The 17,470-nt window shown below is 44.0% G+C and overlaps 1 protein-coding gene and 1 long non-coding RNA gene across 3 annotated transcripts; both read right to left on the bottom strand.

The window, feature by feature from the left end:
- Nucleotides 1-2,712: 2,712 nt before the first annotated feature.
- LOC136351925 (uncharacterized) lies at nucleotides 2,713-3,827 on the bottom strand. The gene is made up of 2 exons (XR_010735216.1): nucleotides 3,709-3,827; nucleotides 2,713-3,466 (listed from the first exon to the last, which is right to left on the bottom strand). It is a non-coding gene; the product is annotated as an uncharacterized lncRNA (long non-coding RNA).
- A 3,357-nt stretch (nucleotides 3,828-7,184) lies between these two features.
- Nucleotides 7,185-11,583, bottom strand: LOC4346824 (bystin). Of its 2 annotated transcripts, none has more exons than XM_015757210.3 (10): nucleotides 11,087-11,583; nucleotides 10,871-10,997; nucleotides 9,999-10,050; nucleotides 9,586-9,913; nucleotides 9,111-9,190; nucleotides 8,989-9,036; nucleotides 8,233-8,379; nucleotides 7,871-7,943; nucleotides 7,686-7,758; nucleotides 7,185-7,537 (listed from the first exon to the last, which is right to left on the bottom strand). In XM_015757210.3, the coding sequence occupies exons 1-10, from the start codon at nucleotides 11,462-11,464 to the stop codon at nucleotides 7,461-7,463; spliced, it is 1,383 nt and encodes a 460-aa protein (XP_015612696.1). In that variant the 5' UTR covers nucleotides 11,465-11,583; the 3' UTR covers nucleotides 7,185-7,460. The 2 variants fall into 2 exon arrangements, with proteins under 2 accessions (XP_015612696.1, XP_066160321.1); XM_066304224.1 differs by having other exon boundaries at nucleotides 7,185-7,528; nucleotides 7,675-7,758.
- Nucleotides 11,584-17,470: the final 5,887 nt, after the last annotated feature.

Consider the following 17,470-nt stretch of genomic DNA (forward strand, 5'->3'; position numbering starts at 1 on the left):
ATATGATATGTCATATGACAACCATTGACCCACCAACACTTTAGGAGGCCCAAATAAAGAAGTCATATGGACTGCCACTAGATAGACCAAACCTAGATTTTCTATTTTGGAACATGCCCTCGTATCACTCAGCCCTAGGGCAGCACGGGCGGCAACCAGGCGAGAACCACCACTAGCCTCTTCCCTTCCTCCTCTCCACCTCGCCGCCACCTAAGTAATCACCGGCGAAGTCGAGCGGGTGCAAGGATGGCAGCGGCGGGGCTCCCGAACTCCTCTCACGGGTGTGGCGCACTGGGGTGCTACCAAGACCGAAGGGATTACCCCAAGTGGCGGTCGTCAGTGGCCAGATTAGGTGTTGTTTTGGCTGGATTCGGTCCCCACACGACCGGATCTGATGCCCCAGCTAGTGGATCCAAACGGTGGCAATGAGGAGGATGCACGGTGGTCCAACAAGGAGGTGTGGAGAAGCTGGGGTCGCGCGACGGCCGAGGTGATGGAGCAGCGTGGAAGCGTCGACGGAGTTGCCGCGTGCAAGGGTGCAGCCTAGGCAACGACGCTTGTTGTGGGAGTTACCGACCTTCCAATCGTCATTACAAGGCTATAAATAGAGAAGAGAAGATCTTCCCAACACACACTTAAGAAGCCATATCTCTAGTCTACATTTGTATACTCTCTAGTTTAGTGGTGTTTAGGCTTAGAATAGTTCTTTGGTTTTTTAGTCCTCTCGGAGATTCGGGTATGTCTTTATTACTTTACTTTTCTTGCAAGACAATAAGCTTGTTAATATAATTATCTTCTTTACTTAATTGTTTTCGTAGTTAATATACTGCTTTGTCAATTATATGGTCTATGAGTAGTTTATACTTCTTTCATAAACTATACATGTGGCTAGTCGATTTATGCCACGTCATTGGTCTAATAATCTTAACGAGTTACACTAATTCTAACTTGTCCATCCAAAGGGTGGAAGTTTCAAGGGGATTAGTGTTATTATTTATTAGGGTTAATTGGATCCATGCCATAAATTCTTTAGATCTAAAATATGCCATTATAATTCATCATATTAGAATCGTGTCATTACAACTTTACAGTTAATTGAAATGTGACACTACTTACCCCCTTTAAAGCATCTATCAAATTTGTTGGACCAAATTACCCCCGTTTCTTCCTCCTCCCATCTCTCTTGTTCATCTCGCCACCGCAAGTCCATCATGCCTGGATAAGCAAGGGACAATCGAGCAAGCAGCTTCATCTTCTTTTCAACTGAAGGAAAAATTGGAGACTGCATACACTGCTGGCCATTCAAACCTGAACAAGTAGCTGATTGCGAAGTTCAGTGAGGCAGCTACCGATTTGTTTCACGAGTTCATCTGGTAGCGCCTGATTTTTGGAGCTCGCTGCCACCGAGGTCCACTGACGGATGGCTCCTGCTTTCCAAATCGGCAAATCCACTGCAGACTGCTGGTCAATTTCTCTAACTTATCCACCGGGGTGTGAATCTGAATCTGAAGGTACTAATTTCACAACCAAATGCGAGCTGGTGTTCAACCTCTCATCAGAAAAGAAGGCGACGTAGTCGCCACCCCAGCAATGACCGTTGCTGACTGTCGTGTACGCTGCAGCCAGAGGCACGACCGCCGTCGTCACCGTTCCCCCCGGCGACCGCTGGCACCGTAAGCGCCCGTCCACCTGAGATCCATTGCCGGGTGGGAGACACAGGATTTGGTCCAAAATATTTTTATAAATGCATTGAAAGGGTACGAAGTGGTATATCTAAGATAACAGTGAATTTGTAATGGCACTGTTCAAATTTTGTGAATTGTGATGAACTGATTGTATATTTGAAAACTGAAGACAATTTGTGTACAAAACACTACAATTCTGGTGACGTATATTACAGCTACACGCTGAATACTCTATTACTAACAGATACATTTCCAAACCGATCGAAAATTTGCATTACAACTTCCCTTGCTGGCATCGATCCATTGCTGTATAGAACTGAGAGGTACTGAAATACCTCTCGAAAAGTTCATGCGGCAAGCAAAACTAAAATGCTGGTACCGAAATGGATCCATCGGATGAGGAGGAGAAGGGAAGGAGGATGGCGCGGGGCAGGGCCAAGAAACAGAGGGGGTCAGCGAGCCTACTCGACACCACCACCGCCCGCCACCTCGCCCAGCCTCTGTGCCGCTGTCGGATCTCTGCCGCAGCCTGATGAAGAGGAGAAGGGGAGGGGGAGTAGAACGGCACAATAGAGGGCGCCGCCGGGAGAGAGTGGGAAGGAGGCACGGGAGTGGGGGTTTGCAAGAGAATGGAGGAAGAAGAAAGAGAGGAGAGTGCACGGATAGGTGAGTGGCGGAAAAGAAAAAAACGCTCTGGATAAGGACACGCTCTGCTCCGGCTCAGCTCGTATGGGCCTGCATTATATTATTGGTGTTGGTTTTAAATTAACCATTACCGTACTAATAGTATATGCAATGGTTTTTCTTTAGAACTGATACATATAGTTTCTTAGTGGTACCAATTCTACATTTTTCATCCTATGAAACGGTTAGTATGTGGGAAAATGGTTAACTGAGCTCTGCAATCGTAGCACCACGTCTCCTCTGATTATCAACCATGCCGAAACCCGGTTGACCTCACCGAGAAAACTAATTCCTGCATGCGAATCGAAGAACACAAGTAAGAACAAGATAGATTGCAACACAATTGCATACGAATAATTAAACACTCGAATTTGGGGTTCCACAAACCGATCTAGCAGTGAAACTATTCTTGACAGATTAATCTAAGCAAAACCCAAACCCTAAAGATGACGGTGGGTACTGATATATAGAGTTTAGGGTCGTGCAACCCCCTCTTGACACAACCCTAATGGTTCCAACACGATACACGGCCCAAAGGCCCAAATACAGTGATGCAGCACCGGGACAGATTCTGGACATCAACTTGTTCGGTCAATTCCCGTTGACTCGGAAAGAATTTGGACGTGGGATAAAAACCATTGGAAAGGTTATCTTCTTTGCTTTCGATCCATATAAAGAACCCCAAATCCGAGCACGTATGCAACCTAGACGTCAGTTTTAGTGCAGACTGGTCATGGACTCTGAATCGCACTCGAAGTCGACTTGGTTTGGGCCTCCACTTTGACTTGGACGTCCTCGATGATCCTCTATGGCTCTAAGTCCTTCTCCACATGTCTCCCTGTCCCCTCCATTGATCCAAATCACAATATAATCATTAGGTAGCAATCTATTCTCAAATTCCTACAAAGAAGAATATAGAAACGAGCTCACCTTTAAATTCAATTGTCGCGTACGAGCTCTTGTTATCGGTCCTTGTATGACCGTTGGAGGATTGTTGTGTGTATCCGAAAGAGTGATGTCCGCATCATCCTCCTCCTCTTGAACTGAACTCGTCCTCGACTCAAGCTCATCTTCTTCTCCCAAGTATGGCTCCAAATCTGAAATTGATGAGGACACAACTAGCTCGGATATAACCATGACTACCTTATGTATTAATCAACCAAATGTGCATATGTTCTACATTAGATTTACATGTTATATATTTGAACAAACGTTGCTACACAATGAGTTTCCTATGTTTTTGTTTGCAGAGGTACTTGCTTGGGCGAAGGAAAAGATACCGAGCGTAACGAATTCATCAAAGAAGTTGATTGGGGACCGAACAAAGCCTTAATCTTACCTCTCTTCCGAAAGGATTCAGATCCAAAGTCTAACTTCAACAGCAGAAAGGCAAATAATGTGGACAGTGTCATCACTTCAGGAAGAGTTCGTAATTAACCATTTGTAACCATCCCATCCACAACAAACATACAAGACCGATTCTGATATACTGCAATTTATACTATGCTAAGTACAAGTTAATGTAGCATCTCTCCGTTTCCCCGTCTGAAGTCAGAGGATTAGGTTCCGTTTCGCATCAGTTAAAAATCCTTGGTCTACATCTTATTTGGCAATTTGTCAAGTTGGCAGTCTTAAAGTCTTCAAAGTGTTAATAGTTACAGGTACATATGTAGTAGTGCCACTTGGATGCACCATTTTCCTACAATAATTGTCTGTCTTAAAACAGGAGAGAAACACAGATGTATGAACCGAAAACTAATTTAGTAGTACTATTGTTCTAGGAAAGTCTATTTTACACAATCCTAAACCCTTTTTTTAGGAACTAGCAGGAGCTCTGCTATTTCAATTAAAGGAAGGGAGAAAAATACAACAGTTTCAGATCACCTCAAGGAGGTCTGAACAGGGTAACAGGGTAACAACCAGAGTGGTTACGGGGAGTTTTAGGAAATGGAAAACAACTAACATCAGCAAACGGAGATCCATGCTCAGCCAGATCATGCTCCAATCCTGTTTCTCGAAAGAGCAATCCATGAATAGGTGCCTAACTGTCTCTGTGTCAAGCCCATAGAGGGAGCAAATTGTCAAAGGTTAGGATTTACGTTTGTACCATGAGCCAGCCGAAAAATTTGCATTTATTTTCCATCTTCGCTTTCCAAATGTATTTGAACCTATCATCTTGTATGCTTCCCAAGAATTGGACTAGGTAAACTGAATTGGCCGAGTAAGCACCATTTGATGTCCACCTCCATGTTAATTTGTCTTCTCTCTCCTTGTCAAGGTGCACCTGTCGAATGAGTTGCCAAGTTCATCCTTCTCATCTCCCTTAGCTAGAAAAGACCTTGGAGTTCCTGTGCTATTGTCCTTTTTTTTTCTGGTCGCGAATTGATACAAACATGGGATTAGCTCCTTGGACGACCTGCCATCTATCATGCTAGAATTTGGCCTTACCTCCATTACCTAGAGTGATGATCGTCGATGCCCTGAAAAGCTGTCAGTTTCATCACAAGGTAGGATGGAACCTTACCATGGTTTGTTATCTGTCGTCCAGTCGAACCAGAGCCACCTTAGTCGCCAAGATCTGCTGAAACATTCCAAATCAGTTATACCTATGCCACCTAATTTTTTTGGCTAGCACACCCTTTTCCAGTTCATTAAGCAATGCCCGTCGGGCACCTGTTCCGAACGTGTCCAAAGGAAACCTCAACGAATTGTATCCATCTTTTTTTCCGCCCAGTTCTTTAGGGGGGAAACTGTTAGGTGGTATGTCGGCAGGACTAAAAGGGCGGATTTAATCAACACTAACTGACATGTTTTGTTAAGCAACCTCCCTTTCCAAGTCAGTAGTCTAGCTGCGAACCTGTCTATAAGAGGTTGGACATCCAATTTACAAAGTTTCCTAATGTGTAGCGGAAGTCCGAGGTAGGAGCTAGGAAAAGTTTTTTGTTGGACTGATTGTGGTAGTCGCACCTGATTGCATAGACTTTACTAGATTCCTGATCATCCTTGTAGCGCGTCTGAAATTTTGTAGAATGGCATGTACCGCTTGGAGTTCATGTTTGTCCGGTCTTGTGAACACCACCGCATCATTTGCGTATAAGGCTATGTTGAACTGTGTTGTTCTCCTGTGCTGGGGCTGTACTGCTGTAGAATACATGTTTGTTGGGCTGCAGATAAAAGCTTTTGCAGCAGGTCTATCGCAAGGATGAGTAACATGAGAGAGAGAGGGGGTCGCCTTGGCGTAAACCCCGATCATGTTGAAGGCCGGTCCCTGCCGTGCCATTTAGGATCACCTTGGACAACGAGCTTGCTAGAATGGAGGTGACCCAATTTATCCACCTAGCCAAAACCAAGATCTCTCAAGCGGTCGAGAAGATACGGCCGATTGATAGAATCAAAAGCTTTTGCTATATCGAGCTTAAGGAGGATCACTCAAGTTTTTTATGAGTGAAGTTCTTTTACCATGTTATTGAGTATTGACAAAAAGAAAGTTGTCATTTATATTTCTCCCCTTAATGAAGGCACTCTGATTTTTGGATACCAATTGGCTATTGTTGTAGTTTCGGCGCCAATCTATTTGCTAGGAGTTTAGAGAACATTTTCCCGAAAGCATGAATGAGGATTATTGGCCTGAAATCCCCCTCTCTGGAAGCATTATTCTTTTTCGGCAATAAGGCAATATACGGTGGTCCAACGAGGAGATGTGGAGAAGTTGGGGTCGCGTGACGGCCGAGGCGATGGAGCAGCGCGGAAGCGTCAATGGAGGTGCCACGTGCGAGGGTGCTACCTAGGCAACGACGCCTGTTGTGGGAGTTACCGACCTTCCAACCATCATTACAAGGTTATAAATAGAGAAGATCTTCTCACTTCACAACACACAGTTAAGAAGCAATATCTCTATTTTACATTTGTATACTCTCTCATTATCTTAAAAAACATTTGTATACTCTCTAGTGTAGTCGAGTTTAGGCTTACAATAGTTTTTGTTTCTTAGTCTTCTCGGAGATTCGATTATATCTTTATTACTTTACTTTTCTTGCAAAACAATGAGCTCATTAATATAATCATCTTCTTTACTTAATTGTATTCCTATTTCATATACTACTTTATCAATTATATAGTCTATGATTAGTTTTATATTCTTTCATAAACTATACATGTTTGGGTTAGTCGATCTATGCCACGGCATAGGTCTAAGAATCTTAACGAGTTACAATAATTCTAACTTGTCTATCCAAATGGTGAAAATCCTGAGGGGATTAATGCCATTATTTATTTGGGCTAGTTGGATCCATGCCATTATAAATTCTTTAGATTTGAAATATGCCATTATAATCCATCGTTTTTTAACCGTGCCATTACAACTTTACGGTTATTCGAAATGTGCCACTAGTTACCTCTTTAAAGCATCTATCAATTTTTTTGGACTAAATTACCCCCGTTTCTTCCTTCTCCCATCTCTCTTGTTCATCTCGCCACCGCAAGTCCATCATGCCTGAATGAGGAAGGGACAATCGAGCAAGCAGCTTCATCTTCTTTTCAACCGAAGGAAAAAATGGAGACTGCGTACACTGCTGCACATTCAAACCTGAACAAGTAGCTGATTGCGAAATTCAGTGGGGTAGCTTCCGATTTGTTTCACCAGTTCATCTGGTAGCGCCTGATTTTGGAGCTCGCTGCCACCGAGGTCCAGTGACGAATGGCTCCTGATTTTCAAATCCACTGCAAACTGCTGGCCATTTCTCCTGATAAACGCATTGAAAGGGTACGAAGTGGTATATCTCAGATAACAGTGGATTTGTAATGGCACGGTTTAAATTTTGTGAATTGTGATGGTATATTTGAAAACTAAAGACAATTTGTGTACAAAACACTACAATTCTGGTGACGTATATTACAGCTACACGCTGAATACTCTGTTACTATCAGATACATTTCCAAACTGATCAAAAATTTGCATTACAACTTCCCTTGCTGGCATCGATCCATTGCTGCATAGAACTGAAATACCTCTTGAAAAGTTCATTCGGCAAGCAAAACTACAACACTGGTACGGAAAATTGCCCCTCCCCACCAGTATTAAGAATCAAACGATTACTCCTCCATAGGTACTTCCGGAACATTCCACCTGTCTTCTTCAATTGGTTTCGTGATCACAGAAACTGGGGAGCGTAAGAACAGTGTTAAGGACACAACCACATGTAATGAAGTTAGGAACACGCAATTCCAAATAAGGCTCATTGTTAGCACTAGTAGTAAGCTTTCGTCAATGGATTATAATGCAAAAAAGGTAAGAATCTGCATGCACTGTAAGGATATATATCGACATGATTGTGTCCTTTTCACCCCTGTTGCAGCTCATCCGAAGTTCCCTACGAATTTCTGGAGTAACCTGTATAGAGAGCAAGCAAAGGTTCAGGGCATGGCAGTTGACACATTTATTGAGCAGAGAACACTTAAGTGAATCATGCATGCATATGATCGATGAAATGAAAAGTATCTACCAAATAGTGCTTCTGGTGATCCAACAAGCGTGCAAGTTTCTCCTTGTCCTTTTTCTCTAATTCATTCTTGTATCTGTCATGACATTATTTAGCAACACATGAATACACCAGCAAGAATGTCAGGAAAGATGGCTACAAAGAAACACCATGTCACTTATGGCAACATCAGGCCATAAGTGCAGAGAAGGTGAATATATGTATCAGTAATCAAAATAGGGCAACCAAGAAATATGAAAAAAAAAAGGTAAATAGTGCTCTCTACAAATTTTCTGAATGGCATAATCAAATGAGTAATGACAATGCTTATATTTTAAAAAAGCTCTGAATAAATTTGGTTGGTGTATCTGTGATCTATCACTTACCTTTCCACAAAGGCTAGGAGTGATTGATGCCATATAACAGGCATGACCCTCTCCTCATCAATAAACCGCATGAAATGAGCAAAAACCGCATCAACAACACGATATGGCAAAGCATATTTCTTATCAAGAAATAGCTTAATAAAGTAGCTGCAAGAGAGGTGATAGGTTACACCATGTTGCAAATAACCAAGAATGTACCAAAAGAACAAATGGACAATCACAATTATAAATAAAATGATTAATCCACAATGTGCTAGAGAACACTGACGTATGTGTACAACACATCTGGCAGGTAAACATCATAAACTTATGCTGCTAAGCAAGACACTATTCATTAAAACTACACAAACCAACCAATTCTAAGACCAGGAGGAAGTGTTGCCCACCACAGGGCACACATGGTGGACTAGTTTTACCAGAGTATGACACATGTAGCAGAAATCAATCAGGAATTGATGCTTGATAGTTTACGGCAACCTTCAATAAAAGAAAACATAGCATCTATTGGCATAAAGACAGATGCAAATGAAATGAATGTAACAGTATCATGATTTTGCACATCATGTGATAACTAATCAGCTATAATCAACCTATAGCATATCAATCATTTTTGCATACAAAAATGTATATTGCCATTCAACTAGTATCGTTTACTGGACCATAGAGATTTATGTGAAAAGAAATTGTTTGACCCAACACTCTGAAATTACAACTAGATTGGACAAATAGACTCAGTTTAAAGGTGCCAAACTTTACCTAGTTGTGCCACAGTACTCCATCTCTGCTAGTTTCATTAAAGCTGCACTGCATCAAAATATCAAGTAGAGATAAGCAACTCAGCAAGCATCTTAAGACCTGAACCACAAAATTCAACTGACCTGGCATGGAGAGGAGGAATGGAGACTTTCGAGATGATACTACCAATAATTACAGCTTCCCGCAGAGTGCAATTCCTTTCCTGCAGTCATAATATAAGCTCACTGAGAATCAGAAAGATGTAATACAGTTGGACATGTGTAACTGTGAGTATGAAACAGACCTAAAATAAAACCACCGCCCATAAGGCAAAGCGAAAAATGAACAGAAAAGCAGACCCCAGTAGATAAGATATACCAAAAAGGAAATTTTTGTTGTTCTATGGCTTATAACTAACAGACTATTATAGACAATTTGTATGTCTACTGTGATTTCAAAAACATAAATTAACCGGGTAAAAAATACCAACCATGCATTATACAGAAGAAAAAGTAAATATGAGATACCAAACAGAAGATAGGGAGATTGCACATTATAGTAGAAATGATTATGCTAAATGGCAAGTTAAATGTTGTTTGCTACTTTAAATAGAAATACCTGACACAGCGGCAACAATATTCCCTTGAAAAACGCTGCAGGCTTGTACAGGCATTTTTTCAGAGACTGGTATAGTGCAAAATGAAGCCTCTTGTTCTTCCTTATGTCATTACGGACACGAGGAAGTAAAATAGCTTCATAGAATCGCACAGCGTTCTTCGCGTTCATGTTTGAAGAGAAGAGCCGTGTTGCTTGATATACTGCGTTAGGAGACCAATTTTCAGGCTCAGTCAGCTGCAGAACATCTGGCCAGCATTCCAATGATGGGATACGCTTGAATCCTTTAGGAATTTTCCCACTTGTGTATCGGCTCAAGAACTCCCCAACCCTGTTTTTGCAAAATTAAACAATCCATAAAAACATGCAAAACTGAATCTTTTTAAATGAAACGAGAAGGAGGCAGTTGCATGTACCCTTTATAAAGTTCAATAATACTGGAGTCCAACTTCACAGGAGTCCGTCCTTCTGCAAAAACATATACAAATAACAGGAATCCCATGTAATTGATTTAGTCCTTTTATTTAAGAAACCATCCATGCATTTAGTTCAAATGTGCACTGAAAAAGCCCCAAACCAGTTAGTCACTGGTTGAATGGACATTATTGTAGACCAGAGTTTAATTAGCAGGATGTATCCGCACTAGGCTGGATGGACATTATTGTGAACCAGTGTTTAATAGCAGTTTATAGCGGAACTATGTTCAAGTACTAGCTCAAATTGTGAATTTTATGGGTCATGTTTTAGTTTAAGAAATGAAGTTTCTGTTTTAGTACTCCTAAGAAATATATTTGAACATAGACCTCGCATCATAAAAAATTAAAGACTAAAATTTATTTTATTTATTCTAACAAATCGGCTATAGTGAAGAACTATTACTGTGGTTACTTAAGATTTCAGACTTGATATGTATGATATCGCAGGAGTATTATTGACAACTGTTTATATTCACATGATGGATAAACTTCTACAATCATTAGGACCCTGTGTAGGATATCCGCCACAATAGTACCCGCTATTCGCTGTAGACATTTTAGCTGACTGAATTAAAATACTAGATGGCGCATTAATAGTTCAGAATGTGAGTTTTATTACTCCTAAGGCATCAATTTGCACTATAACCTCAAATAATAAAGATTTAAAGCTTCAACATGATTTTACTTATTCTAACAAAGCAGCAAGAGCTTCCGCTAATCGATATAGCTTTTACGCTGCAGTTAATGTGATTTTTAAACAACTAGCGTCCCAAGAATCAGAGAAGAAACAGCTATCGCATATCGGCGATCACCTGTTGAGATTTCTGCATCCTTTTCCCTGATCTTCTCGAGAATGATATCACCAAGTGAGCGCTTCGAAGAGGTGTCCTTTGACATGAATGCAGCGAGAGCCTTCTCGTCCTCCTCATCAATCTCCGGCTACAAACCAACAGAAAATTTATCAGAAAAATACACATCAATCACACGGAAGCAAACAAAAGGAGACGCGTATTGTGTTTTTTTTTTACCACGCCTCCGTCGTACTCGCTCTGCGCGTCGAAGCCATCGAACTCGTCGACGTCATCATCGTCTTCGTCCTCCTCGCCATCTTTCTTGGGCACGGGGAAGGAGAAGGATGGGGACGGAGCGGCGGTGGCGGCGGCGGCGGGGCGCTGGTCGGCGAGGGACTCCTCCTGTTGCTGGGTGAGCGCCTCGCGGAGGATCTTGGCGCTGAGGGAGGAAGGTATGGAGGCCTCCTCCTCCGCCTGGTGCTTCTTCGACGCCCCCGAGCGGCGGCGCTTCGCCGCGTCGGCGACCGCGTCGGCGTCGGCGCCGAGTGGGAGCCGCTGCTGCTGCTGCTTCGGCTGCTTGTCGGAGGAGGCGGACTTGCGCTTCTTCCCGGCCATGGCTAGCGCCGATGAGCGAGGAGAGGCGAGGCGAGGCGGCGGCGCCGGCGGCGGGAGGAGGGAGGAGGCGATGGCGCCGGGAAGGAGAGGAGTCGGGAAAAGTGGGGGATTAGGGTTTCGCGGCTAAGAAATGGGTTCGATGTTAATACAGATGGGCTGGGCCGTTTTTTGTCGGAAATGGACCGGGCTGGGCTGCAGGACAGAATTCTGTCTACCACCCTCAACTAGGAATAAGTTTATCTGAGGTCCCTTAACTTGTCAACGAATCTGATTTTCGTCATTCAACCGGAAAACCAGATACAACGGGTTCCTCAACTATCAAAACCGGTGCAATATAGGTCCCATGGCGGTTTGGACAGTGCTTTTCATTGACGTGGTACCTACGTGGCTAATTTGACTCGGTTTTCATATGACGTGGCAGTGACGTAGCGCTTACGTGGCAATTTGATTTGAAAAATAATAAAAATTATGGGCTCAGATGTCAGTTACACTAAAAAATAAAATAAAAATGGTGAGGCCCCATGTGGACCCCATATGTCATTCTCACCCCAACTCTTCTTCCTCCTCTCTCCCAGTCTCCCCAACTCCCCTCTATTCATCTCTCTCCCCTCTCTGTCCTCTCTCCTGGGACAAGCTCGACGCCGGAGCGAGTGGATGGTGACCTGGATGTTGCCCTCGGAGTTGTAGCTCCGGTTGCGGAGCGCGTCGGCGCGGTTCATGCTCTTGCGCCGGATGCAGTCGCTGTCGTTGACGGACGACGCGTGTGACATCCTCGTCGGGGTGAACCGGTGCGAGGTGACCTCCTCGTTGGCGATGACCTCCTGGCCATGCGCGAAGCAGCCCTCGAGCTGGCCACACTCGGCGGAGGCTGGAGGCGAGGTCGAGCAGCAGCGCGATGCCGACCGCCAACATGGTTGGGGCAGGGGATCTCTCTCTCTCTCACGCGACGACGCGGGGTAGCGGCGGCGGTGTGGAGTCTGGACTCACTGGCGTAGTGACGCGGCGTGGAGCGGAAGCCGGAAAGCGAGGCGGAAGGTGGAAGAGGCGGCAGGGACTGGGACGACGACGATAGCGGTGGCGGCTGTGAGGCTGCGACGCAGCACGAGAAGCACCCGAAGACGGCGCGATGAGGAAGAAGAGGGAGAGCCGAGAGGGGAGAAGGAATGACATGTGAGGGCCCACGTGGGCCCAACCATTTTTAATTTTTTTTTGTGTAGCTGACATGTGGGTCCATGGTTTTTATTATTTTTCCGAGATATAATTGCTACGTAAATGCCACGTGGGAGGAGACCTAGTCAAACCAGCCACGTAGACACCACGTCAGCTAAAACCGCCTTCAAAACCGTCGAGGGACCTTGTTTGCACCGATTTTGATAGTTCAGTGACCGGTTGTATCTGGTTTTAGGGTTCAAAGATGAAAATCGGATTCGGTGTAAAAATGAAGGGACCTTAGATGAACTTATTCCCATCAACTATAGGAACAAGTTCACCTCGACTCCCTTGACTAGTTGTCGAATCTGATTCGTTCTAACTATTGAAACGGTGCAGTTTAACTCCCTCGGTGGTTTTGGAGGGTGGTTTGGCTGACGTGGCGTATACATGATAGTGTTTACTCAGTCTTCGTTCCACATGGAGTTGACGTGGCGCTTATGTGCATTAGAATTTAAAAATATGGACCACTCTGACATGTGGGGCCCACATGTCAGTCCTTCATTCTTCCTCTTCTCTCTCCCTCAACATTTGGAACATTAACCAGCTACATAACTTTTATATATGAAAAGGTCGACACATCTATAAGGTTTTACATATAACAATAAGTGTACTTTTGTTTGTCCCCGTAGACTAGCAAATAAGTGTCTCTAGGAAGAGCAAATTTGATATATATTTTCACCTAGATTATGGAATAGAATCCAGAAATTAAATAAAAGCCATAAGACGAAAATCCTAGAGTTTCCAGATTCTTATTAGCGACTCCTCCAAACAGGACCCTAATGACTGCTCACGTGTTAGACATCGCTATGAACGGTCGAGCACTCCCTCTATCCCAGAATATAGCAACCAAGAACCGGACGGAATATATCTTAGTGCTACGAATTTGGATATACCCCATGTCTAGATTCGAAGTACTACGATATGTCCAATCCAATTTTAGGTTGTTATATTTTGGGACGGAAGGAGTAGTGTTTTTCAATCATCTCATCAGATTCTAAGTTGTTATATTTTGGTACGGAAGGAGCGGTGTTTTTCAATCATCTCATCAGATTCTAAGTTGTTATTTTCCCGAGCAAACAGTCGGAGCCTCGGAGGCTATGGTATATGTGCATGTGATCAGTACAATACACAAAACTGATTTTTTTTTTCACGGACCAGTTCAAAAGGTTTAGTCTCTGACTAGCTCGTTCTATTAAAACACCACGAGATTACAGCCGGTGTCGCTCGGTAAGCTCGGTGAGTTCTGATCGAATTGAGTAATAGACGGAAGAAAACTTAGGGTGCTTTCCGCAAGGCAAGTTTCCAACTTTTAATGCTCGTTTCTACACGCATACTCCTCATACTGCAAAAAAAATTCTATGCATTCTAATCATTTATAATCTTTGCATAATTTTATGAAATAAGTAAATAAATCTTACAACTTATATCTACCATTTTGTCATGCAATTCCCCCACGGCAACACGCAGGGTTCCAATTTAGTTATATTTAATACTACATCCATCCACATAGCGTATGTCTCGATCTATTATTAGGTTGCTATATTTTGTGACGGAGTGAGAGTATATATGTCAATCTACCTTGCTCAAGGGCTTCAAATCATCGGTAATATTTTTTTAAGTATTACGGTACACAAAAAAAAAGGAATACAGATTCAGGTCAGAAATTTTGCTTCACCCAGAAACAGTAGCACACAAAAGACTTTCCTGGACGCCGGCCCCAGTAGATTCCAGGCGGACTGTAAGTGGCACCGCCTTGAAAAACAGGGCGACCGGCGCCCGCACGGGAAAATACATTATCCCGTGCGAGCGTCTTAACCCGCTCGCACGGATAATGCATTTCCCCGTGCGGGTCTCTTAAGAGCACCGTATAGCTAGGAAAATACCCTCCGTCCTTTTTTTTCCCTCTCAATAGTTCAAAAATTTTGTACTTATCCTCCCTCCAACTCTCTCATCTCCTCATTCTTATCCTCACTCACCCACTATCTCTCACTTTCTCTCCTCTACTCTCCTCTCCTCTCCTCCCGCTGGTGCCAGCGCTGAGCTCGTGCATGTTGGTCTTTCTGGCGAGCACCGCGCCACACGCCCGCAGCTGCGCCACCGCTGCCGCACGTCCTGCGCGCTGTAGGATCGAGATGTCAACTAGAGGGGGTGGGGTGAATAGGCGATTTAAACTAGATGACATCTAATCAAAACTAACCTAAGTTGCTAGGCTTGGTGAGGGGCAATGTAAACTAAGCAACTAAGTTATGTTTTGCAAACCTAGTGTGATGTGGGCTCAAGTATATCACTATGAAAGTAAATAGCACACCTAAGTTAAGTTTTGCAATCCTAGGGTGATATGTGCTCAAGTATGTCTCTATAAAACTAAATTGCACAAATGTGAATGCAACAAGTAAATGAGACAAGAGACAAGGAATTTTTCACCCGAGGTTCGGAAACTCACCGGTTTCCTAATCCCCGTTGAGGCAAGCCCAACTTCGCCACTCAAAACCACGAAGCCACCGCAAACCCCCTTCGTCAAGGGGTGGGCAAGGTGGGAGCTGGCCCACGAAGCGGATTACCCAAGCCTCAATCACTAGGGGTAGTTCTTCCTTCACTCCGAAGGTGGTGAACTCCAAACCACTCACAATCGGCGCTAGGCCTTCTTCACAATCTCCTTAGAGAGGTCACCGGGCAATACCTCCACAAGCCGTCTTGGAGGTGGCAATCTCCAAGAGTAATAAGAGATGATCAGGTGTCACACCAGCTCTACAATGAAGCAAATGCACTTGACTCTTGGCTAATCAACCCTCAGTCAGACCTAATGGATGAACACAAGCACTAGAGAGTCTGAGAGAGTATGCAAGGGGTGTATGCAAGTGAAGCAAGTGCCAAAAGAGTCCCCTTGCTGCTGGTGGGGGAGTATTTATACTCCCACCCACAAAAACTAGCCGTTGGGGGTCGAAATCCCCCAACTCAGTGCACTGCTGGTCAGACCGCCATAGTGTGGCCGGTCAGACCGCCATTGGCTCAGTCTGACCGGCTGCGGCTCTGGCAGCTTGGGTTTTCCTTCCCATAGTGCAGCCGCCAACTTCCAGGGGGCCAGTCTGACTGGCATTGTCTCATTGGTCAGACCGGCCGATACCCGCCGGTTAGACCGGCATATCAGCCTCGGTCAGACCGGCCCTGGTCAGAGTTACAGATCCATGTAAAAGGAAACAAGTCTGAAAGCAAATGACCAAATGTGACATTTATTATCATCTCTTTGTTTAAGTCATTATCCCTCTTGATAGTATGGCAAAACTATAAACAAATCTAGCAAATTTGATCGCCCAAACTCCACGATCAATTAAAATAAAACCACTAGTTTTACAGTCTTCATTCCTTTTGCTTTGTGCCATCGATTTTAACCCTCGATAGTCATCCATGGCATACACATCATATGGACCGATCTTAAGATGTATAACTTAAGAGAATAGTTAGTCCACAATTAGCGCTTGTTATTAATTACCAAAATGAACGACGTTGGCCTAGATGCTTCACACGCACGGCCTCATCCTCTGCAGCCATCTCGTTCCTCCTGCTCATGCGTCTTTGATCAATTTTAGGGTACAGTAACCAATCAAACAGAAGATTCAGAGGCGGACGACGACGACGAGCTTCGGAGGCAAACGATGACGACGACGACGAGGAGGTGGCCGGGAGCGGAGGCGGACAGCGGCAGCGCGGCCCCACGCTCCCCCGTGCGCCGGCGCCTCTCTCCCACGTGGATATGGCTGCGGCGACGACGACAACAACGAGCTTCGGCGGCGGTGACAGCAACGATGACGACGAGCTGCGGTGACGGCGATGACGACGATGAGCTACGGTGATGTCGACGACGAGACGAGCTGCGGCGGAGGGGCGATGATGAGACGAGCTACAGCCGAGGGGCGGCAATGATGACGACGAGCTACGGCGACGATTTTTTTCGCGATTTATATATATATATATATATTTGAAATTTTGTTTTCTTGTGCGGTCGGTATAACTGGACAGCACGGGATAATCGATTATGCCGTGCGGTCCACTTAACCCGACCGCACGGAAAGATGTATTTTTCTGTGCGGTTGGGCCGCCCACACACGAAAGTATGGATTTTCACAGACACCTAGGTGCAGACGGGTGGGACCTCCGTACGGAAAAATGCATTTTGACCGCACGGAATAATATTTTCTATACTTGTGAAAGGACTAAAAAAAGTTTGATGATTAAAAACATGAGTTTTTTTCAAAAATGAAAATCCACTGCAACGCATGACACAAAAGACTATTTCAACATATAACACACAAAGCAGTACGAAAAATTTTGGGGCTACAGACATTTCTTTCATTGGACATGTTCAACAGAAAACAAGCCTAAGAAAAGCTTAACCCCAAGCAAGAAGCTTTTAGTATACTTGCAAAAAAGAATAGCAAGCAGCATGAAGAAGGATCAAGAGTAGAGCGCAACAGAAGCAACATGAAGCAGGATCAAGAGTAGAGGATAAATAGTAACATCCCATTTCTATCCTAGTATTTGACGGGACATGCACGGACTCATATGTGTGTGACCTGTCCACTTGTTCCTTTGAAAAACATTTATGACGATTGTGTTGACTTTTTCTGTGTGGTTGCTTTTCTCCAAAATAACACTAAAAATACATATTTAAATTAAAAAAATATGTAAATAAAAAAATATGTGCATGGTCACTCAGTTATTGGGTAGGTGTGTGCAATGAATAAGTCAGCCCAAGAAAAGCTTAGCCTAGCAATTTTGGCATGGCCCAATTGAAAT

The sequence above is a fragment of the Oryza sativa genome, chromosome 9 (assembly GCF_034140825.1).
Source record: "Oryza sativa Japonica Group chromosome 9, ASM3414082v1".
Lineage (NCBI taxonomy): Eukaryota > Viridiplantae > Streptophyta > Magnoliopsida > Poales > Poaceae > Oryza > Oryza sativa.